We start from the raw sequence: 25064 nt of genomic DNA, 5'->3' as shown, positions 1-25064 counted from the left end.
GACCTTACATGACCGTTGACCTTGATCATGTGACCTGAAACTCGCACATGATGTGCAGTGATACTTGATTACTCTTATGTCCAAGTTTCATGAGTCAGATCCATAAACTTTCAAAGTTATGATGGTAATTCAACAGATACCCCCATTATGGCCAAAGTTCATTGACCCTAAATGACATTTGACCATAGTCATGTGACGTGAAACTCATGCAGGGTGTTCAGTAATACTTGATTAACCTTATGTCCAAGTTTCATGAACTAGGTTCATATATTTTCTAAGTTATGATGACATTTCAAAAACTTAACCTTAGGTTAAGATTTTGATGTTGATTCCCCCAACATGGTCTACGTTCATTGACCCTAAATGACCTTTGACCTTGGTCATGTGACATGAAACTTGGGCAGGATGTTCAGTAATACTTGATTAACTTTATGGCAAAGTTTCATGAACTTCGGTTAAGATTTGGTGTTGACGCCGCCGCCGTCGGAAAAGCGGCGCCTATAGTCTCACTCTGCTATGCAGGTGAGACAAAAAGGGGATATTCAACTTGTTTCTAACTACCGTCCTATTTCATTGCTCACTTCGTTATCTAAAATTCTTGAAAAACTTGTACATATACGTGCAAGTACATTCTTTTATTAACACAATATATTTTCGAACTCGCAATTTGGGTTTCGTGAAAATCATAGCACCTCACATGCAATTCTGTATTTTATTGATAAAATCACTACTTCCATAGATAAAGGTTGTCATACTTTTTCCAGGACTTCTCCAATGCCTTCGACACCATTAACCACGAAATAATTTTTCATAAGCTTTATTTTTATGGTATTCGGTCGAAGTGGTTTAGGAGCTACCTAACAGACAGACTGAATTTGTTTCAGTTAACATTATTTCTTCTACTCTTCCCATTACATGTGGAGTACTACAGGGTGGCTTAGTTGGTCCTCTTTTTTTTATTACTTGTATTAATTGTATTTTAAAAATTACTAACATTGATACTGTTTGCTGACGATTCGAACATTTTCTTTTCTCATGATAACGTAAACCAACTAACTTGTAAGAATTATAAACTCAGAACTCATACATATGATAGGCTGGATTAAGGCTAATGAACTATCACTTAACCCGCAAAAGACGAATTTTATGCTTTTTAGTAACAAAATATATACATACCTTCCCTGACCATCTTATCTTTTATAACACTGTTCTTGAAAAAAATTTCTGAGACCAGATTCTTGGATGTTCTTATTGCAATAAACTATCATGGAAACCACATATCGATAACATATGCAAAATAATTTCAAGAAGAATCGGAATTATCAACAAACTAAAATATTTTCTTCTATCTCACACTCTACTTACATTATATCATATTATACATTAATATTAGCATACATTAATTGTCGTAATTATTATCTAAATTATTTTCTCTTTATTGTGTAGTCGCTTATGCGCTTTACTTTGATATTTTGTAGATTTCTTGTCTAAAGCTCGACTTCCAATCGTCTCCATTATTGTATATCGTTTTGTTAATCAAGTATTGAAACTTAGTGCAGGGACTTGCTTTTCTCCCTCCGTTCAGTTTCACATACTTTTCATCATGTTCATAGCCAAATATAAATTGCAGCTTACTTTAGTTTCTGTTTATTTCATTTTCAATTTTTTTTTATGTATATACCATTGAACAGTCAGTGTTATTTTGAATATGTACGGTTACTTCAATTGAATTTTGTCTATTTTGTTGATTGGAAATGTATAAAAATGTAAATTTAAATTCATTAAAAAACGCTGCAATTTAACTTCTCTCACACAGGTATGTTTCTAAAACCTGCATGAATATTCGTTTTTTTTTTTTTTTTTTAAGTGATTTGTTTTTTTTTCTTTCTCATTTATTGTGTTCATTTTGCTTGATCCCTCAATCAATCAATCGATCAACCAACAATATAGATATATGACAAGTTAGGGTACATTTACTCACTGCACTCAGGTCGTGATTCATCTGTTCCTCCGGGGCAGTCCTCTTTACCATCACACACAAAGTATTCCGAACCGTTGATAGATACACATGGATCTATAGGTTTGATGAAATTTAGTAGAAATTCATAAATATAATTTTTTTTATATACAGTGCGTCCCAGAAAAAATGAAACCGAGATTTATCGATGATTTATCATAACTTAATCACAAATACAAAGACAAGTGACCTACCATTGTAAAGCTTAGAATCTCCTCTTTCATCTGAAATTACTTAAATTATTTCTCATTCACGCATAAGTGAACAAAAACAATTTGAAGAGGGGATACCAAAAAGTCACTTGGCGGGCTGTATCTGTGTTTCAAAAAGAAAACCACATTTTTAAAAGGTTCAATATCTGCTCTTTAATATGATACCTCAATTACAGAAAATTATCAAGAAATAACAAAGTTCTGGTTATTTGAAATAAGGCTTGAATTTCAATAATTTCATATTAATGAAGAGGTTTTACAGGCTAGCGTCCAGACTCACTCGACACTCTGTTTTGTTGACGATCAGCCATGCATTCAGTCTTTTGTTAACCGTGCGATAGCTTCTGTGAGAAACCGGTGAAAACACGTTTATTTAATGAAATTATGGAAATACAAGCATTGTTTCGAGGGAACAGATCTTTTTTTTTCTTGACCATTTTCTGTGATTAAGGTATAAAATAAAAGAGCAGATATTTAACTTTTTAGGCATGTGATTTTCTTTTTGAAATTCAGATACCCCCGCCAAATGAGTTTTTGGTATCCTTTCTTCAAATTGTGCTCACTTATGCGTGAATAAGAAATAATATAAGTAATTTCAGATGAAAGAAGAGATTCTAAGCTTTAAAATGGTAGGTCACTTGTCTATTGTATTTGTGATTAAGTTATGATAAATCATCGATAAATCTCGGTTTCGTTTTTGTGGGACGCACTGTATAGCATACTCAATACAATATATTGTATTAATTGTAGGGTAACTCCATCAACATTTTTGCAGGTCTGACCACCACTTTCTTCATTGTTATTTCACTTCGTCAATTGTCCAAGTGAAGACCATTTAAAGTATTACAAATTTTCATATGAACTAGAGCACAGAAATATATAATTTCCGGAGGGTCACTATATGGAAACATGAAAAATAAACTCCTACTCATTATCATATAAGAAAATATGATCGTCTTTTATGTGGGCATGTGTGTGTGGCGTAGGTGAGTGGGTAAGGGTGTGTGCATGTATGTGTGTGTGTGTTGTGGAATAGGTAAGTACGACTATAAACTTTGATGAAGGAATTATCATGAAAACCTCTTGGAGTTATATTACCTGGAGGTGTGGCTGTACAGTTGACCTCGTCTACTCCTCCTGGACAATCAGTTATTCCGTTACAGAGGTATTTATTTGCAATACAGGATCGGCCGGGGCACGGAGAATACCCCTCCTCACACTCTTCTAGAGAAGATTTAAATGAAAAGAAAGTTTAAAAGAAAGCGTTTTGGTTAATTAATTGAGGCAAAGAGAGAGAGAGAGCGCGCGCGCTACATTTCAATATTAAAGCAAGACTATTTAATATTAAAATTTATCCCCCTGGAAAAATAGAATAAAAATAGTATGCCTATAAATTTCATACTATATTAATACGTCGATCAAGACGACCACACTCTGATTATAATTGCATTGCAATCCTAATTTGATTAAGGCACTAGAGCTTAATTCAGATATTAAAAATCTGCCTCAGATTAATGACGAAACATAATTATTGTTTTGTCTTTCACATATTTTTTCATGACGATATACAAAAATAAGGAACATATAGGAGAAATGAGGGTTTTCTCACACGTCGGTATACTGTAGATGAAATTCAATACACGTACCTTACAAACAAAAACATCGAATGAGAATATTAAAAATGTATATATGGGTGTACTGTCTATCAATAATAAAGTACTTAATTTTGTTACAGAAATCTATTCTTCTTGACAAAGTTTACGAAACATGCCAATGATGAATCGTAATTTTTATAACTTCATTTTTCACATTTTTACATGATTTGGAATTGAATCCAGATTAAACATTCCGAGCTATTTAGAAAGGGTCGACTATAGATTTAGAATGGGTCAACAATTTGATAAAAAAAGTTTATGAACTCAAGATATGGTCGACCTTACCTTCTCATGAATTTGATAAGAAAAAAAAGTATTGGTTGAGATTTTCCTCAATGAGAATTTGTTATACAGAATGAAAAAGGTTATCAACTCCAAAGATGGTTAACATTTAGTTATTTTACTCTATTCGCATCGTTATTTTTATTTTTCATTTCTTCATTTATTTTTTTTTGTTTTAATCTATTCATTTATTATCTTTTCTTTTTTATTTTTTCATAGATTTTATTTATTTATATATTTATTTATTTACTTATTCATTTATATATTTATTTACTTATTTACTTTAATATTCATTTATATATTTATTCATTTATAAGGGTGTTTCTGAGAACCCCTAGTTTGAGTGGCCCTATATTTGATCAATTTGATTTCTTCCTGCCAGTGGCGGATCGGGGGGGGGGCAAGCTGCCCCCCTGGCGGATTTCACCGGGGAAAAAAACGGGAAAAATAGAAAAGGGAGAAAGAGAGAAAGGGAAAGGGAAAGAAAGAAAAAAAAAGGAGGAAAGGGTAAGGGAAAAGGTGAAATGTAAGAGACACAAAGAAAGAATATAAATAGAGAAAACGGAAGGAAAGCGGGAAAAGGAACGGCAGAACATTTGAGAAAGTACAAAATATCCTGAAATACTAATACATTAGCATGATTAGCAAGAAAGGGATATAAATTCAAAAGATATGACTTAATGGCACAGGCAAGAATGGCGGGAAAATGGGAGAACGAGGCAAAAAGAAACGGGAAATGAAGGTAGAGCCACAAGCTAAATTGGAAAATCAGAATATGAAGAAAATGGACAAGAAAAAAAAAGAACTTAATAACACGACCGGGCTGCCGAGGATTAAAACATATAAAGAACGGGAAGAAAGGTGGATGGCGTATATTATCAGCTTGCTAATTTTTATGCAATGATGGTCGTAATCAGGACAAAAAATTTCTTAGCCAAGGGCTATTTATATATCCCCCTATGTCGATCATAACCTATAAGTAAAGCTTTGCGCCTGCTAGATCTACCGTACAAAGTCTATCAATGTTTACTTTGGCTAAATTTTCAAAGCTATTATCACATCAGAATTCAATTTCAAAATCTTTTTACAAAAGGCCATTTTTATGGCTCGCTTCGCTCGCTGGAGACTTTTTACAAATTTTACCACATTTGCTACGTTTTGCTGCCTCAAAATATTTCGTTTGTTATCCGCAACTGCTTTTAAGCTGTGTTGTGTATGTACCTCATAGAGATATATACTAATATATCTCCATACCTGCGGTTTGATAATAAAGTGGCCATCTGCAATGTTTAAAATATTACAAGGTTGCCCCGGACCAGTGATGGAACCAAGAGGGAGGCACGGGGGCATTTGCCCCCAATGGGTTTACCCCACTTGCTCCCCCCCCCCCCGAAATTTTGAAAAATGCAAAAAAATGATGTGTAGTTAATGTTGTCATAAGCATCCTAATTAATCTGCAAAGTGCTCTAAAACAGCTTTTTGTTCTTTAAATTTTGAAATTTTCTCATCCATTCACTGTTAGCTCTCAACAATATATGTCAACATACATCTTTCAGGTCATACAAAATTTCGCTCGCGCTACGCGCTCGCAGTAACTGTTGAATGAGATAAGTAAATTATATGTTCACATGGGGCATACAAATCCAGTGTTCAAGTCAATATGCTTCTCGCGATTAGAGTTTTCATTACTCGTTTTATGCAAGATACACATCCTGCGTATTCACAATTTTCATAAATCAAACATTTTTGGCTACGCGCTCGCATCAATTGTTTCGTTAGATAGCCATCCAGTTAATGATAACAAAAAGTGCTTAGAACGTCCAGTTATCTGAGGATATCTAAAATTTTCAGCTCGCGCTTCGCGCTCACATTATTTATTTGGTGAGATATAATCTGCATGATCCAATGCGGATAGCTAGTCCTTAACAGGTCAATTTAAAGTCAGTAGTGCCTACATTGAACAAAATGAGCTCATGCTTCTCACTCGAATTTGGAGGAGGGGGGGCAACACTATTTGTTTGCCTATTTCACAAATTTTGTGAAATAGGCAAACAAATAGTGTTGCCCCCCCTCCTCCAAATGTTCTTTGCCTTCCCCTACGTTAAAAATTCTGGTGCCGCCACTGCGCCGGACCCAATCCGCATGGCACTGGCCAAGAACAAAAAGAAAAGGTGAAAGGAAAGCAAAGGACGATGTAAGATATGATGATATTTTCTGAATATCTTGTCAAAATCAATTTCTAAGTTAGATTCTCATGAAAAGGTGATTTTTTTTCTCGCTCGCTTCGCTCGCTCGGGACTTTATATTAAGCAATTTTTTGTAGCGAGCGTCATGCTGTGCCCCCTCTTTTTTGTACTTATCACGCATTGAGCTGCTTTGCCCTAATGCTTGGGCACAATCCTAAAAAAAATCCTGTTCATACCATGATATGACCGGGAAATTTTTGGCTCTTGCCCCCCCTGGCAACCGACCCCTGTTACGCCACTGCGTGCCCCCTTTCAGAGTCAATATTATCAATATAAACATGTCGTTCATACATGAGTGCGCCCCTTTTAGAGTCACATCAAATATTTTTAATGGGAATATGTCGTTCATACACAGGTGAGGACTTTTTTTTGCTTGTCAAATTGTACGTGTGACAAAATAACCTTCATTTTTAAATGATAACCTTTTTTTTATTGTTCAATTTTACGTGGGACAAATTGACCTTCATCTTTAGTGAGAACCTTTTTTTTTTGCTTCTCAAATTTTCCTCGGGAAAATGTGCCCCCCTCCTTTTGGAAAATCCTGGATCCGCCCCTGCTTCCTGCCACCGTTTAACTCTCACCTTCTTCTTCACAGTACTCCTCGTCTTCTGCATTATCGCAATCAGCGTAGTCGTCACATATATAATCCAAAGGGATACAATAAGACCCATCTCCACATTCGTACCCGTAACAATCAGAATCTTCCTCGTCTAGGATATATAAATAATTTGGATAGAGTGTAGTAACAAAATGCTATAGCCACATGCAGCGGGGGGGGGGGGGGGTTAATGAAACTTTAACGAGCTTCAACGAGTAAAGTAATATTGCCTATTGTTAAAAAGTGAAATTAATGTGCATGAACCAGAATTCGATGCATTTATGTTAGTGTATCAGAGATATTTCTTCCTCTTAAACTTTTACACAAAAGAAATTTACATACAAATTGTAATTTTGGATATTACTACAATGTACGTGAATGAAATAAGTTGGAATATGACAAGGTAATTCAATAGTAGGTTCAATGTTAATTCCGGGTAAATTCAGGGTAGAACCAAAATAAATTCAAGGCAATTTAAAGTTGAATTTAAGAAAGATTTAGGGTAAATTTATGGTTGATTCAAGGTAAATGCAAGGTGATTTCAAGGTAATTTTAAGGTAATTTCAGGGTAAATTTAAAGAGGAATCAAGGTAAATGTAAGGTAAATACAAATTCAAGGCAAATCTCAAGATGAATTCAAAGTATATTCAAGGTAAATTGAGTGTAAATTCAAAGTAAATTAAAAGCAAGTTCAAGGTAAATTAAATATAAATCCAGGTAATTTCAAGGTACATTATTGGTGAATTAAGGTAATTTCAAGGTAAAATTAAGGTAGATGCAAGGTAAATTCATGACAAATTCAAGGTAAATTCAATGTATATTTAAGATAAATTCAGGGTCAATTAAAGGTAAATTCAAGGTTTAATACCTCTGCCGCAGAGTGTTGCATTTTCGTCTTCACCGTAGTCGCATTGTTCTACGTCGTCACATACCAGGGCCTGGCGCAGACACTTTCCATCCTCGCACTGGAACTCGCCCTCCTCACATGGTTCCGGTGGTGCTATATGATAATTGGAAATGAAATTGGAATGGGTTATTAAGAACACTTCATCGCAGCCGAAGGCTGAATTGCGAAATTCTTTATAAGGTAAAATACAAAATATATACAATATCAATGATCATAACAAAATGACATGTGAAAGTAATAAAATCAATGTTATATGTTGAAATTAAAAAAAAGAGTAGAGTAGAATAATTGTATACATGGGATAACATTAATCCTGGATATTTGTAACCAGAATATGATTCTGTGGGGATAAAGTCAGTAATTCATTTGCTTGCATGAGTAAAATAAAAAACAGAAATTATAAACAAATGGTATTTCTTTAAAGACTTGAAGATAATATATTACTGTGCCGGAATAAGGAGAAAACAAATAATGATGCCAATAAGGTTGGTAGAACTGCTTAAAGGGAGTTTTTTTTTAATGAGACAAGTGTATAAATGTAAATTAATCAGGTATACATGGCTTACACGGGAATAACAAGAGACATAAATCTAGTGATTGATTAAATTGTTTCCGGCTATACATGTATAAACATGGAATTAGCATATTAAACAATTTTACCAAGATGGGATAAAACAACTATATGCCAATTGAAAACAGGCAATGATAGATGTCGTAAAAGTAATATTTAGCACATATATGTAAGCATCACAGTTTTACGTCCATACTGATTTATACCATCATCTATTAATATTACACATTTTTCAGCATAAATATCTGATACGTATTTGTTGATAATGAATTTCAAAACATGCCATAGATTATAAAAAGATAAGAAGTATCACATGATATTTTTTTTCCAATTTTATGAGGACCAAAACATGCGCTGATCGAAGTAACCGTCCTCTTTTCCCTTGTCTTTTTTCGACATCTCTTCTTTACACTCTTAAAATGTTGGGCAACATACTGTCCATACAACAATTGGTTAAAAAATTATCCATGTCTGGGTTGTTTTCAACCAATACTGTGTAGTTTTCACCAAAAGCACACATTATTGGTTTAAAACTACCAAGAATTTGATAAAGTTTTAACCAAATGTTGTGTTCACAGTAAGTATGTTGCCCAACATTTTGAACAGTGTATCATGCTCCTGAAAACTTACGGCAATTTTCTTCGTCTTGCCCGTCATAGCAGTCAGAGATTCCATCGCACCCCCAAGAAGCTGGTATACACTGATGATTGCCACAATCATATGCGTTCTCATGACACACTGTGATGTATATACAAACAAAATATATTAGAACAAATATCATTCCATTCCACTATTGTTTAACATACAGGGCAGCCCCCAAAAAATGTCCCTCTGATATGCGGCTAAATTAATTCAAAAAATAAGAATGATTCTCAATGAAATGTATGGAACTAGGAAGCTCATCTCATGTCCTAACTTCTATAAAAAAATTAATTGGTCTCGCTTCAGTGGTTTTTGAATACACAGTCTATTATGTAACAGTGGTGCTTTTCAGCCCATTCCAAGTTTGCATGCATGCAGCACTGCTGTGTGTTCTGCACTTTCTAGCATATCGACCCACTTTGACCATTCTGACCAAGGAATTCCCTGATCTGTCCAGGGAAATCTCCATGATCTAACCAGGCTCATCAAATCACAACCTTGAGCATGTTCAGAAGGCCCAGTCAGAAGGGCAAAAACAGTATTTGACAGTTCATTTCATGTTTGATAACGGGAGATGCTCTGTTTCATGCCTAATTCCAACAATACAACATTTTTGTTTTCATTCCCTTTTTTTTTAGTTAATAAGCTACTGAAGTCAAGTTAATTCAACCAATGTAACTGTTTAAAAGAAACTGAAAAAAGTCAAAATTTTCTCTGGTTTCTCCGGTTTCTTTTTGCAAAGGGGGATTAATTTGTGGATTCCCCTTTATTTTTCAACTTATTTTACTCATCCATCATTCACATTTTCTTTCAAGTTGGGACACTGATTCCCCTTCTGAACATGCCAAAGTTTATGAATTGATGAGCCTGGATATGATTAGGGAAATGTCCCTGCTCAGATCCTGGATGTAAAAAGGGGGGTTAACATGCCATAGACAATGCAAAAATGCACAAATGCTGCAAACTTGGAATGGCGTAAAATTATTATTATTATTATTACTACTACTACTACTACTACTACTACTACTACTACTACTGCTACTACTATACTACTATACTAATATACTACTACTATTCCTTCTACTCCTACTCCTATTCCTTATCCTCACATAATACATCAAATACCTGGACAATCCTGTTCATCACTGTTATCACCGCAATCGTCGACACCGTCACATCTTATCCACCAGGGCATACATGTGTTATTGTTCGGACAAATCACCTGCCAGCTCTGACAAACTAGAAAACACAGGGTGACGAAAAGATTGATCATGATAATAGATGATAATGATATCATTACACTCGGCAAAAAAGTTCTTGGACACTTATAAAAGTTAAAATATTCCATACAGATATTTGATTAAAGGCAAATTATTGTATGTCAACATGACCAGACAATATTCTTCTTCAGTGAGTATACCCGACTTAATAACCTTTTCGGGGATATTACATATGATATTGTCTAAGGCGGTCGTTGATGTTGGAGTAATTCTTGTCGGTTTTACTATTTGTGGATAGAAGGAAAAAGTAGCCAAAGTATCAACAAAATTATTAACAGAGGAATTTATGTTATAGTTAAGAATATTTATATTAAAGTCACCCAATAGTGTGGACTGTTTCTTTTCCTTTGAAATATTATTTAAAAGTATGGTTATGTCATCCATAAATTTTACCTTTGATTGATTTGGTGGTCTATATATCACGGATATTATATGATTAGTTGGTTTCGAATTGATTTCTATAGACATGCTTTCAATATTATCATTGAAGATATCAAGATCTTGTCTTCTTTTAAACTGTATATCACTGCGTACATAAATACCTATACCACCCCCTCTCTTCATTTTACGAGATTTTGCAGTGAACGAAAAACCTGGTAAATTATATCCTTCCTCATCACCTTCTTTGAGCCATGTTTCAGTAACTGCGATAATAGATTGATATGAATTAATGAGATGTAGATATGAACTAAGAGCATCAAAATTTCTTTTCAGGCTACGGCAATTAAAATGTAAAAGAATATATAGCGGTAATCTATTAAGATTTGATATCAATTGCTGAAATTCATCAAGGGTATGATATTCGTTTTCAACGGATAATTCGTCATGATTTTCTTCATCTAAATGGGTATTGGTTATTGGATTTCTACATAAAAAACAATCAGTACGTCCAGTTCCGGAAATTTGCCTGCCACAAGAACATGATATACCATTAGACATAAATGTATGAAGTATTACTCATAAAGGACATAGAAATATTAATTATTGCTTATTAAATAAAAACAATCAAAGAACAAAAAAAAAAAAAAAAAAAAAAAAAAAAAAAAAAAAAAAAACACTTTAAACATAAAGATATCAATTACTCATTAAAAAAGAATGAAACACAAAATGGTGTAAAGATCGCAGAGATCGCAAGAATGGAAAAAATTTGAAGCGTCAGCAAGTCTTAATACTATATTATGAATATTCATAGAGGGAACACGTACTGTATTTTTCATGTTATTTCAGACATAGGTCAAACATGCATAGCTGATTATTAAAATCAAAACTATCTCCGAAATAAGGAGAAGTGAATTAAAAATAACTTATTATCAATAAAACGTATCGTGAAGGATACCAGACACAAGGAATTGATAAACCTTCTTTTATATCAAACAACAACCATTGTATCGTGAAGATCGGGCAAGTTTATTGCCCGTCTTATTCTCAACAAACATTGTCACTTTGAGTTCGTAGCACCAAGAATTTCATACGAGAAGAAACAATGAAGTGAGTAGACCTTTTTCTCATTTGATAGGAGTTATAACAGATCTATATAAGTTCACGGTATATCTTGGATGCATCACTATTCCACTGGAATTTTAAGTCAAAGTTAGTCGATGAAAAAAATGTCAAATTTCAGTATCTTGGCATAAGCAAAAGAAAATTGTCCTTATCCTCTGCAGGGGTGGTGGCCCTAGGTCGACCACTCCTAGGGCGGTCTCTAACTTCATCAGTAGCCAAATACTGCTGGTTCAAATTTGAAATTGTTGTTGGTGAAACTTGGAAATATCGGGCCACTTGTCTAAATGACTGCCCAGACTGCAACATTCCTATTGCTCTTGCAAGCTCTTGGTTGGAAAGCTTCATCTTGAAAGTGAGTGTCCAAATGATCCATCTCATTGTGCATCTCATGATGCATCCCTAAGCATTCAATTCAAATGATAACCCCCTGTTGAAATTGTTGAATGTATGCCTACAGGATTGCCATGATCATTAGCATTTGAATGGTCCATTTCTTGCAATTTTCTTTTACTGACATTGCTAGTGTTTAAAGCATTTAACCACCCATGCATGACTGTTCACATGAAAATGTCATGTCATACTGGAAGAGGAATATAGTCTGGTCATGTTGACATACAATAATTTGCCTTTAATCAAATATATATATGGAATATTTTAACTTTTATAAGTGTCCAAGAACTTTTTTTGCCGAGTGTATTTACATGAAATAGCGTGCACAATATAGTACACGCCCCTTAATTCAATACGATCATCCTCATATTTCGCATACGTTTCTTCACTGGGATACCATACATAATTTCCACCAGAATCTTGCTGAAATCATTAACGTCCATCATGTTCATCTCTACCACTAAGACTTCATCACAATCATCATCATCATCTCCAACATCATCATAATCATCGTCATCATCACAATAATTATTATCATCATCATCATCATCATCGTCATCATCGTCGTCGTCACGATCATCATCAGCAGCAACAGCAGCAGTAGCAGCATCCACATCATCATCATCATCATCATCAACTATTATCATACCTTTTAAGAATCAAGGATTTAAAATAAATCCAGTTTGGCTGTGAATAGTGACCAACATATCAGATTTAATTTTAAACCTTGCTGATTTAGATATAAATCTAAAAGATTTTAATTTAAATCTTTTGAGATTTGAAAGTTAATCCTAAAGATTTCAAATAAATCCAATATTCGGCTGGTCACTATCCACAGCTGATCTGGATTTATTTTCAGTCCTTGGTTTTTAGATTGTAATCATCTTTATCTTTTCCAACTTTGTCATGTACTTGTTTCTGTTTCTTGTAACTCCCGGAAAGAACTTGGCAGGACAACTTTTTGCTGGTAAACGCCAAGCTGGTATATAACCAATAACATTAGAAACATTTTACGTAAAAGTTAATCAGGCATAGTGGCTGATCTTATAAACGACAGATATGTCTTGGGCCTTTTCAATCAAAGTGGGGACAATGGCAGAGCTGTGATTTGAACTCACAACATTGCGATTACATGCCCAAAGCTCTAACCACTAGACCTTACGTTTGACCCACCTTTTCTTTTGTCAGTGAAATATTCAGACACGTCTCATGAATCAGATAATGTATTTAATAAAAATACAAATTCCATCGTCATATTCGGTCACAACCATCATTATCATCATACTTTACATAATTTCATGCTCACCGTGAGACAAGGTCTTCTCGCCAAAGTACTCACAGACAGGGAATTTATGAAGAGCCGGGGCCTCGTCTCCCACTCCTATCCCCAAGAATGGGGGCGAACCCCACTGCACTCTCAGACATTTAACCAGTAGAGAAATGAATTCCAACATGAACATTCCAAGTGTTGGTTAAAGCAAAATGAACAAGGACTTGATTAACCGACAGTTGGTCGTTAATATTCTAACCACCTTTTGGGTTAGTTTAAAAAAGTCTGAGGGGATTAAAAAAGTCTGAGGGGATGTTCACAATCATTAAAGGTTGGTTAATAATCGAGATCATCGTCGCTATCATTGTGGTTATCATCGTCGTTATCTACTTACCGCAATTTTCCTCATCGGAGCCGTTACTACACTGCGATACGCCATCACAGACATTGTAATCGTAGATACACTCCCCACTCCCACATAAGTGAAGATTCTCGTGGTCACAAGCTGGCAATCACAAAGACCAACACATATTATGTTTAATTCAAAAATGTGTAAATATATCATTGCATTTCAGTCTCTTACACTTACTGATCATTGATTTGATTTTGAGATTTATTTTATTTCATATCTTCCCCCTCTTTTCTACAAACTAATAAAAAATTATATATATATACATGTTATTATCATTTTGCAGAGTGGATAAATTTAATGAAGAAATGCATCATTTACATCAAAGCAACGTCTGAATGAGAAAGAATAAACCTCGCAGACTAGAATTTAGATTGATACTTTCATAGCAATATTCGAAACTTATTCACATTTTTCAGGTTTGACATTTTTTTTTGGGGGGGGGTGTTTTAAGAAAGGACCAGTCGGATAAAGAAATTTTCTCCGACAGTTACCATAGTAACAGTCTCTCAGCCAATCAGAACCAAGGAAAGTTGCCATACAGAGGTGACAACTTGTCAGATAACAAAGGCTGATAAAACGCCACCCCGATAAGGTCCCTGGGCCCCGTCTTACAAAGAGTTGCGATTGATCCGATCAATAACAACTATGGACGGCCAGCAACATCAACATCTATTATGCATGTTTGTTAAAAATATTTTCTAACTATGATCATGCATTCATTGTTTTCTTGAAAATTCACTGTGCTTCTCTTTGTTTACAAAGGACATTCTGCAAATTTCCTTTAGAAAAAATTATGACACTGATAGATTTCCATAGAGTTACGATTGATTGGATCAATCTTAACTCTTTGTAAGACGGGGCCTTGTTAATAATTTCGATTGAACCTGCAATATAGAAGATACTACTACATTCATTTAGAAAGGAAGTCTATTTAGAGTATTTTGCTGGAAAATTCGGGCCCGACATTATTTTGTGCAAAAATAAAAGACTTCTGGGAAAGGCTTACCGCAATTTTGTTGTTCATCTGAATGGTCCCCACAATCGTTGACACTGTCACAAAATAGTAACGTGGATATGTTATATCCTTCTGGACACCGAAAGTCTACACAACGAAAAAAAAATAAAATATCATAATGCAAATCATGGCAATTTCACTATTTCTAAACTTTACAAGAAAACAAAGAGAGCGAACACATATTATACACAAATGATTTTATAGCTTTGGTGTATAAATTAATTGAAAAAAAATTGAACATTCAACGAAATTATCTTGAAACGTATAAAAATACTATGAAATTATTTAAATGAAGATATGTTTTTTTTTTTCGTAAATCATACAGTTTATATTAATCTATTATTTATTTTATTATTTTATCATAAGGGGGTCCAGCTCCACCAAAGCCCTCATTAGTACGCGAATATGCTACTACTACTACTACCAGGGGCGGATCCGGGTTTTTCCAAAAGGGGGGGGGGGCAAATTTTCCCGAAGAAAAATTTGACAAGCCAAAAAAAAAAAAAAAATTAAGGACATTTCATCCACAAAATAAACATTACAATTTTAATTGTGCCTCTCAAGGGGGGGGGGGGGGGGATAATAATTTTCTGATAGATTTTGACATGATATTCATTAAATAATGTCATGTTTCACCCTCTCCTTCCCTTTCCTTTCCCTTTTCACTTGTTTTCTTAATCGTAATTTGTTTTGGGCCCCCATAAATACCCCAGTGATGATAAATTTAAACGATTTCGTTGTAAAAGCACACAAACTTACTACAGTTGGCATTATCGTTGTCACAAGACGGAAACTCGTCACACATTTGGTCACGTTGGATACATTGTCCATCTGGACATTTGATATCTCGGGCACTCAAACAATCTAAACAAATAACAGAAAAAACAAACAGGTCAAAGTAAAGTGCTCGCAATGAGAGGAATTTATAAATATGATTACAAAGCCTCTCGTACAAGATACTTGAAAACATAGAAAGATTTAGATATTATATTTCCAGTTATACTGACTTAATTAACATTTACCATATGGTTTATCTAATATTCACTATTTTACTGAATAATAATGATGGCTACTTATTTAGCGCACAGGTCCACCTTTCGGTGCTCATGGCGCTTCAAGAGAAATAAACATACACACAAACAATATAGAAAAGGAAAACGAACAGAATTTTGAATTCTCCTGAATAAAAACACTATTCAAATTAAACTGAATCACGATTAAGATAAGTTTATTTTGTGGGCAAATGCATTTATGGCAACTAATACTTTCAAATCATACGGAGAGTTGCTGGATAATAATAAAGTCAAAACTGCTTTAAATGTGAAAAACAAAACAACATCATATTTTTGCTCGATCGCGATAATTTAAATGTAAACACTGACCACATCCAATTTCGTCGGTTCCGCTTGGGCAGTCGGACTCTCCACTACATACTTCTTCTTCAGTGAAACACATCAAAGCATACCGACATTGTTGAGATGTACCTGGGCAGTTTATCTGGGCGTCTGTACAGAGAGAGAGAGAGAGAAGGGGGGGTGCAGAATGCAGATCAAAAGCGAATATTTTTTAAAGGAAATTAAGGAGCTTTAAGGTCAAGTCCACCCAAGAAAAATGTTGATTTGAATAAATAGAGAAAAATCAATTTATATTGAAAATTTCATCATAATCGGAGGTAAAATAAGAAAGTTATGACATTTTAAATTTTCGCTTATTTTTCACAAAACAGTGATATGCACAACTCAGTGACATGCATGATGTCCCTTACTCACTATTTCTTTTGTTTTTTATTGTTTGAATGATACAATATTTCATTTTTTACAGATTTGACAAAAAGGACCAACTTGATTGAACCATATAGTATTAATAGTATTAGTATTATGCTAATTGCACATGATCAGAGAGCAATTTATTGTTGTTTTACACGACAACATGGAGAAAATTTGAATATTTCATATTTCATATAATAAAATACAAAAGAAATAGTGAGTGATCTAGTGATGTCATCAGTCTCCTCATTTGCATACCGACAAGGATGTGAAAGTAACTGTTTTGTGAAAGTAGGCGAAACTTTAAAATGTCATAACTTTATTATTTTACATCCGATTTTGATGAAATTTTCAGTGTTATATTTGTTGGATTTTTCTCTTTTTATACGAATCAACTTTTTGTTAGAGTGGACTTGTCCTTTAACAGTCGTGAGACATTTTCTGCGACGAACTTAAGGAGGTCCGGCAGTTGACATCAGACTATACACAGATTTGCTTTGGTACTATGTAGGTCAAATATATATTAAACCATGGTTCCTACTAATAGGTTCATTATTGAGCTCGGAATTTCGCCAATCGAAACTAAATGCGGAACTATAATTCAGGCGATCAAAACCTTAAAACATTCGTTAGATGTTGAATGATGATGTTCTCGTGTTTGCACAAAATGATGTGTAAAGTTACAAAGACTTGTAAAATCTCGATCAAAAATTCTAAAAGTACAAAAATGCTCTATTTCATTTAAATTAATGTCACTTTTCTTCACAAATTGCAAAGTAGAGGAAGGTATAAGAGATCAAAACATCGAAATAGGGGTCTTTGTACTCGTTTTCAAACTATGCAGCACATTCGTTTTAGTATCATCATTATTATGTGCTAGAAATCATAGAGTACGAAAGGTTCAAGATCTACACATGCTCAGTCCATGCACTTTCTTTATACCCCCGTCACACTTATTCGGAATCAGCAGGAATCGAGCAGAACCAGCCGGAATGAAGAACTTTCAAAATTCGTGCCACATTCGGGAGGGTATTTGAAATTGTTACTACTTTTGCAAAAATGTCGTTCGAATACTTAGAACGTCCTTCGATCCTGCCTCGAATGATTCTTGAACATTCCGGGTGTATTGACTGTCGAATGCAGCTCGAATACAGTCGGAACACAGGAAGAATATTAAGAATGCAGCAAGAATATTTAGAATACACTTCGAATACCGTACGAGTGTGGTTCGATTGCTTCCCGTAGTACTGCCCGAAGTCTGGTTGGAAGGTACCTCGATTGAATTCAGAACGCTGCCGGAAAGGTCGCCGAGTTCGGTTCGAACTTTCAAGAATTCAAATAGAATGCACCTCAAATACTTAAAATGTACTTAGAATGCAACACGAATGTCCCGAACTTATCAAGAATGCCGCCGGAATGGTCCCAGAATCTAGCATTTTCATCAGTCTAGCCCATAACCACCACAGAGTATGGACCTCCTTGACCAAATTACTTTGCTCCAGATTGTTGTCCTCCAGCAAGAACTGCTTGAGAGAGATGTGGAGGACGCCAGGAGAAGAAAAAGGAGGAGAAGACCCAGAAGATATCATGACCGGGTGACTTCTACTGCCAAATGACGTTACAACAGCAGCTGGCCGCGTTTTATGCGATTCGGTTTTCTCTAGAATGCGATCAGAATGCCTCGAAAGCTCTTAGAATGTCGTAAGAATATTTAGAATGCAGTCAGAATGCACTTCGAATGTCGTTCGATATTTCTCCACTTCTAATGCACTTCGAAAGTTTTGAACATGAGCAAAACATTCGGGCCGGTCACAAGAATGGACCCGAATGTCTGGAATGCACTCAGAATGCAGTCAGAATTTTTAGAATGCGCTTCGAATATCCAGGAATATACCAAGAATTTTCATTCCGACGGCATTCCGGCTCATTTCGCCTTTAGTGTGACGGGGGTTTAACGAATAAGCATGCGCAGATCGAATTAAAAAACTTCCATCCTCGCCTGTTTGTCTTCCGTCCTGGTTTTGTTTTCTTCTCCGGAAGTACCCTTACCTTGATCGGTGACGGCAGACACCTCGGCTTCAAATGCAGCATTCATGTAATAATAAGGAGAAAACATCATCAACCACATAGTGCTATCAGTAGACACCACGTCGGGCGGGAGATCGTAGCCTTGGAAGTATCCTATGAACCCTTCGGAGGACCTCGGAACTTCACCGTTACCTAACCAAATTCGATTCAGTCCATCTGTGCAGGGACGTGAGAGGGAGGATGAAAATAGAAGTTTTTTAAAATTGTCAATGTCGTAAAAAGTAACTCAGTTCACTGAAACAGCGTTGAAGTTCAGGGGCCGCGGAACGGTTTTGTTGAAGGGGGGGGGGGCTGAACATGCAAAAAATCACAAACAGATGGTCTTACGTTTTTGTACACGGTTTTGGGGAAAAGGTTGTATTTCAGAAGAAAATCACTGTTTGTTAGTTTATGCAATGAACATCGGATAATTAAGAAAAAAAAATTGTCCCTATAGACGATTTTGTTCTTCCCTGGTGTTCTTCACTTAAAAAGCACATTGCTTGAATTATTTTTATTAGTTTCGATCCCTATTTCGATAAATCGATAAAGCTTGTTTCAGAATAATCAGTAAAAGAAATCACATTATATCTGAACATTTCGTTGCGTTTTTTCTCTTTTGATTTTTTAAAATAATGTCATTATGGTCATTTTTGGGGAGGTGTATGGTGTTATTGGAGTGATATTGTAATATCTACCAATAACTCATACATTTATCAATTCATGAAAAATTACGATGAAGGAATGTAAAAATTGTAAAATGGAATGAATAACATGAACAAAGACATGAAAGATATTTGATTTCTTATCATTCTTTAACTCATTTTTGTGTGACTTACATGGATCGAATCTGAACTCGCTGAAAGAGATCTTGACCCTGTATCCTTCTGGAGCGTTGAACACCATGGTCGTGCCTGGAGGGAGGTCGTCCTCGGAGGGGAAACATGGTGACGTCACATTTAGTACCTCGCCGACCACCAGGTCAAATTCCTCTGCAAATTGATAATTGAATGATAATGTATCATGATCAAGCGTGAACGGTAGAGAGGAAGAGAGAGAGGGAGAGAGAGAGAGAGGGGGGGGGGGGTTGAGTGACAGGTCATTAAAATCAAGTTCGTCTTGAATTGCTGATTTACTTGAAACGCCAGTAATTATACATAACCACGGCAATTAGGTTACCGATTAGTTGAAAAAAATGAGGGAAATTACAAAAATATCAAAATAGAAATAGGATGCGAAGGCTTGGTAGCATGCCTAGCAATTGAGTTTTGAAACTAAATTATTAGAATGCTCCCCAAGGAATGTATAAAAGTCCATGCATTGTGTGCGTGGACAAGCCAGGATCCGATAGCAGGGGTAAAAGTTCATCTGTAAAGCGCTTTGAGACGTCGTTTTGGTATAAAAAGCGTTATATAGAGGGGCCGCGGAACGGTTTTCAAAGTGGGGGGGGGGGTGGCTTACCATGCAAACAATCGCAATCATAATATTATGGTCATTTTTACGTTTTTGCACACGGTTTTGGAAAATGTGGGGAGGGGGGGGGGGCTGAAGCCCCCCAGCCCCCCCCCCCCCCCCGCTTCCGCGGCCCCTGATATAAAAGCGGAATATTGTTATTTTTTATATAAAATAGGCCCTTGTTTATTATTAGTCCGATACCGGTTGTTTGTTAATGGAAGAGCTAGCATTTGCATGTGGAGGCGTCGTGGCCGAGTGGTCTAAGGAACCTGACTTCAAACATGAAAAGTCTAGGGTCTATAGGCCCTATTGGTTTGGTTTGAGTATTCATGATTTAAAAATACATGAATACAAAATAAACATTACATGATCAAATAAATACATACAATATAACAATGTAAAATAATTACACTTAACAGTGCATGTAATACAAAATTATATATCACAAAATTATATATCCGTTTCAGATTGGCTATAATAAATAAATCAAATCAAAATCTAATATAATATCCAACCTGTTCTTCCCCGGGGTCCCTATAGATAAATTAATTAAATTGACATTTCAATATGGAAAATTACTAATAAATACATATAGAACAAATTATTTAAAAAATGTAAAAGAATTGATGTATGAACTCTCGGTGCAAGATCACATTACCCCCCCCCCCCCCGACAGTCCTATAGCATGAAAGTCCTATACATTTTACCGGTTATTTGCAAAACTTTGTTATATGATTTTCCACAACGATATTGAAATGAACGTTTGCATTTTTCAGTATAAGGTTTGGGCAAGACAACTTGATTACCTTTCAGAGTATGGTATCTCGATGTCTTAAAAATAAATCTTTGTTTTAAATAGGCCGGCGACATATCATGGAATATTGTATATAAAAGAATTGACGTTGTTGCTAAATTTCCCTGGCCAGCCTAGAGTATAATGAATTTCATGTACTGGTCGGTGCTCTGACAGTTTTTATTTTATAATGATCCTACCTGCACGGTTTTATGCTCAAACAAGATTTAGTCGCAGAAGACTAAATTATGTCCGCGTAGTCAAAATGTGGCAATATTACAGCTTTATATAAAAGATTTAGACTTGAGTCATTAAAAAAAGAACTAAGTCTACCCAAAAAACTAATCATCTTACGGACTTTATTGCAAAGGTTAAAAACACGATCATTCCATTTTAGTTCAAAATCAATAGTAAAACCCTTTAGATTTAATGTATCATGCTTCTGAATCATACGTTTTGTACCAATCAACAAACATATACAGTTTTGGTGGAGTTTATTTTAATATATTTTGCCACATCCAAATTTTCAAAGAATTTAATTCATGTTGTAAAGTATTTTGAACTAAAATGGGATCTTTGTCAGAATAATAGACTACGGTATCATCTGCGTAAAGGTGTACTGGCGATTTATCGAAACATATAGGTAAGTCATTTAGGAAAAGGATCGGACCCAAGATGGATCCTTGCGGCACCCCATGAGAGATGGGTTTTTCAGATGACAATGATCCATCGATCATTGCAACAACATTTCTATTACTTAAATAGCTATGAAACCATTTCCATGATTTCCCAACAATCCCAACAGAAGATTTGAATTTACCTAATAGATTATCATGGTTGATATTCCCGGCTCTTCACTGACTAAACCCATGAGCATTCATTCTTAATAATTATAAATCAAGTATTAAATAAACATGTGTGCACTAAAAAAATAATGTTAGGAAATGATTTTCAAAACGCTTTGTTTCCCCACTTAGAGTAACAAATTCTTGTATGAACAAATTTATACAAGGAAATTGAAATTCATTTTCCAGAAGGGGCATGTCACTACTTGCTTTGACGACAATAAATATAATATCCAATTAGCCGAATTTATACCGTTATATACTTTCAGAATACTAGGTTTCCCTCTTGAAAATGCAAATTTTCTCGCTGATCGATAAGTTTCCTTGCATACTAATGTTTAAAAGCCTATTTTGCGGGGATAATTCACGGACCCCCCCCCCCCTCATCCCAGTAGTGGAAAATAAAACTGCCTCCCTTATTCAGAGCTATGGCAAACTAAGTTTTTATTTCCCCACATCACGGTCTATCACCATATTGCGCTCAACTCGATATAACGAAATCTGTATCTAAAATTATTTCTCTCAAGAGCAGAACAGATTTACGTATTGGTGATTAGGCCTATATTGTACATATCTAATTCAAGCGAGCGAAACTCACTTTTTTTTTCTTCCTGTCAAATCGCACGCTCGCATTATTTTGAATGCTACTCGACTTATAATCAATCAAACTTCACATTTACCCCCCCCCCCACAATACCAATCTTCGTTGAATAATTTCTCATTGGCCGGGGCCCATACCCCTGTCCCCCCTAACCGTCAGTTTTGTCCCCATGACAAGTCCATTATATCTAATCTTAAAATTTGCACACCACCCCTGTAAATTTTTTTTTTTTTGGGCCTGCTTGTTCTTGGATTTGAAGCCGAGGAATTTTACAAACAGATATCTTTACGGTCCAATTCCTGCATTGTCAAATCGAATGTATATTCCGTCAAAACCGTGGAAATTTTTTTACGGTTGTTGTTTGCTGCGTTTACAGACACTCTATTGTGGTAGGTGTATTTATAAATCATGTACGCTCAAGGACCTTTTGAAATGCAAATTCCCTTTACTTATTGACAATAATACAAGAAGAATAGATTTCTTTCTTGACGAGTGAATCAATTGAATTATTGAATAAAAGCCCCTTCTGATTCATGCAATGGCTTTTTAATAAAAAAAAAAAAGATTCCTAGACTACAAAGATAGCATGCTGAAAATTAATTTCAGACCCACCCCCTCTAAAAAAAACCCACCACAATAATGGTTATAGTAATGACGATAAAAATGTAAAATAACAAGGTTATGAAATAAATGATTATTTCCATATCAAATCAACATTACATGATAATTATGAAAGTTTGCTTGCCAGATACAGACCAAAATATTTAACTTACCAACAGAAACATTCTCTGGCATCAAGCAAGCTGTATTTGAAAAAGAATGTAATGATTCAACATTGATTAAAAGTATCAGAGATACCAGAAAAATTATCATCAATGATAAATGCTTGAACCCTTACAAATCACAATGATGATAACAATCACTTCAAATTGTAAGATTCCGAATAATCATTATTATAATTACAGCTTGAAATCATAAGTTAGAAACAGAAACTTACAAAATGGAGAGAATATTAAAAAAAAAGAAATCAAAATCATATGTAGTCACATAATTTTGTATACAATTTTAATTCGATCAGGGTGAAAACAATAACTTTCCAAACAAATTACCTAAATTGTTTTAGGATTTGGGAAATTAACAAAAAACCTAAAGTCTGGTTGAAAAAAATCACTGCTGCTATAATAGTCAAATACTTGACACATTCATCCATGTATAAACTTAAAAGATCACGGGGAAAAAGGACCCTATGACTATATCTACAAACAAATAGAATAAGGAAAATTGTAAGACAGAAAATTCTGGATAATTCTGAAGACACTGGCATTTAATAGATATTGTAGAAACAACAACATAGGTACACACGATCATAAAGCGATAAAGTAAATGAGAATGGTACAAGTAGATTTCAATAGTCTAACAAAATAATTCCAGCCCCTGGTTACCCCCCAACTTGGACTAAAGTTATTTTGGAGGTGTTCGATGTTATATTATATATGACAAAGAATACTTGGGAAAACAGCAGTACCAGGGTTGGCTCAAAGATATTTTGATGGGGGGGGGGGGGGTGACAACGTAAAGCCGACGTCTTTTTTTTTGGGGGGGGGGGGTCATAGGGGTATGACAAAGACTTCGTTTTATTACATTTACCATTTTTCTTTCTTACCTCCTCGTACTTCTTCTTCTTCTTCTTTCCCCCTTTCCCTTCTCCACTTTTTTCCCGACTACTTTAAAGGGGGGGGGGGCGCTCATCCCCATGTGGCATTCACCCCAAACCGGTGGAGATTTTTGTCATAAGTTGTGGAAGTTTGTTATGCGAGGGCGTTTTGTGTGTTTAACGATGTTGTTATTCATGTTCTGTACTTGTGCAATCACCTGACTCTATAGGTCTATTGTATTATGAGCAGTCCATTCTCCTTTCCCGTAGGGCCATAAAACCTCCCAAAATATACAATAATTAAAGGAAAGGCCAAATCTATTTTTCAAAACAGAATTTACAGAATGCACGGCAGTCATTGGCGGCGGAAGCCAAAAAATTTAGGGGGGTCCACCTGAAATTTTGGGATGGACACGGGTAAAAAATTGAACAAGCAAAAAAAAAAGTTATCAACCAAAATTTTAGGGGGGCCACCTGAATTTAGGGGGGAACGCAGGAAACAAAATTGACAAGCAAAAAAAAAAGGCTATCAACAGAAATTTTAAGGGGGGTTCGTCTCCCACCTCAGATTTAGGGGGGACAGGACCCCCCGTCCCCCCGCCGCCTATGACGCCAGTCCGCTTCGCACTGAGGGGCTCTTTCCCGTGACACCAACAAAAGTCTTCAAAACCCCTAATTTTATTGATAGTTCACTCAGATTCTACACAAAGTGTGTACTAGGTCCATCAATTTATTATTAAAAAAGCTCTGTTGCTTCTCCCCCTCTCTCGGTTTTCTGGAACATTTTGCGGAAATTTGCCTCCCCCCTAAAAAATCCTACAAATGGCCATTGTCCATGATAGTGATCATTAAAATAAGATATAAAGTTGAAATATATATGTAT

The 25064-nt window shown here is 35.3% G+C and overlaps 1 protein-coding gene across 2 annotated transcripts in view; it reads right to left on the bottom strand.

The window, feature by feature from the left end:
* Positions 1–25064, bottom strand: part of LOC129265717 (prolow-density lipoprotein receptor-related protein 1-like) — a 48316-nt gene that overhangs the window by 12450 nt on the left and 10802 nt on the right. For both annotated transcript variants that reach the window (XM_064100383.1, XM_064100386.1), the window contains 13 exons: positions 23301–23330; positions 19673–19825; positions 18816–19010; positions 16383–16505; positions 15760–15864; positions 14992–15087; positions 13968–14078; positions 10256–10369; positions 9119–9226; positions 7879–8010; positions 6994–7122; positions 3328–3453; positions 1982–2074 (listed from right to left, as the gene is read on the bottom strand). In XM_064100383.1, the coding sequence (XP_063956453.1) occupies positions 1982–2074; positions 3328–3453; positions 6994–7122; positions 7879–8010; positions 9119–9226; positions 10256–10369; positions 13968–14078; positions 14992–15087; positions 15760–15864; positions 16383–16505; positions 18816–19010; positions 19673–19825; positions 23301–23330 (1515 nt within the window). The remainder of the gene's footprint in view (positions 1–1981; positions 2075–3327; positions 3454–6993; positions 7123–7878; positions 8011–9118; positions 9227–10255; positions 10370–13967; positions 14079–14991; positions 15088–15759; positions 15865–16382; positions 16506–18815; positions 19011–19672; positions 19826–23300; positions 23331–25064) is intronic.

This window comes from Lytechinus pictus, chromosome 1 (assembly GCF_037042905.1).
Source record: "Lytechinus pictus isolate F3 Inbred chromosome 1, Lp3.0, whole genome shotgun sequence".
Lineage (NCBI taxonomy): Eukaryota > Metazoa > Echinodermata > Echinoidea > Temnopleuroida > Toxopneustidae > Lytechinus > Lytechinus pictus.
The sequence above is the reverse complement of the archived record's forward strand: the minus strand, read 5'-3'. Positions and strand labels throughout refer to the sequence as shown.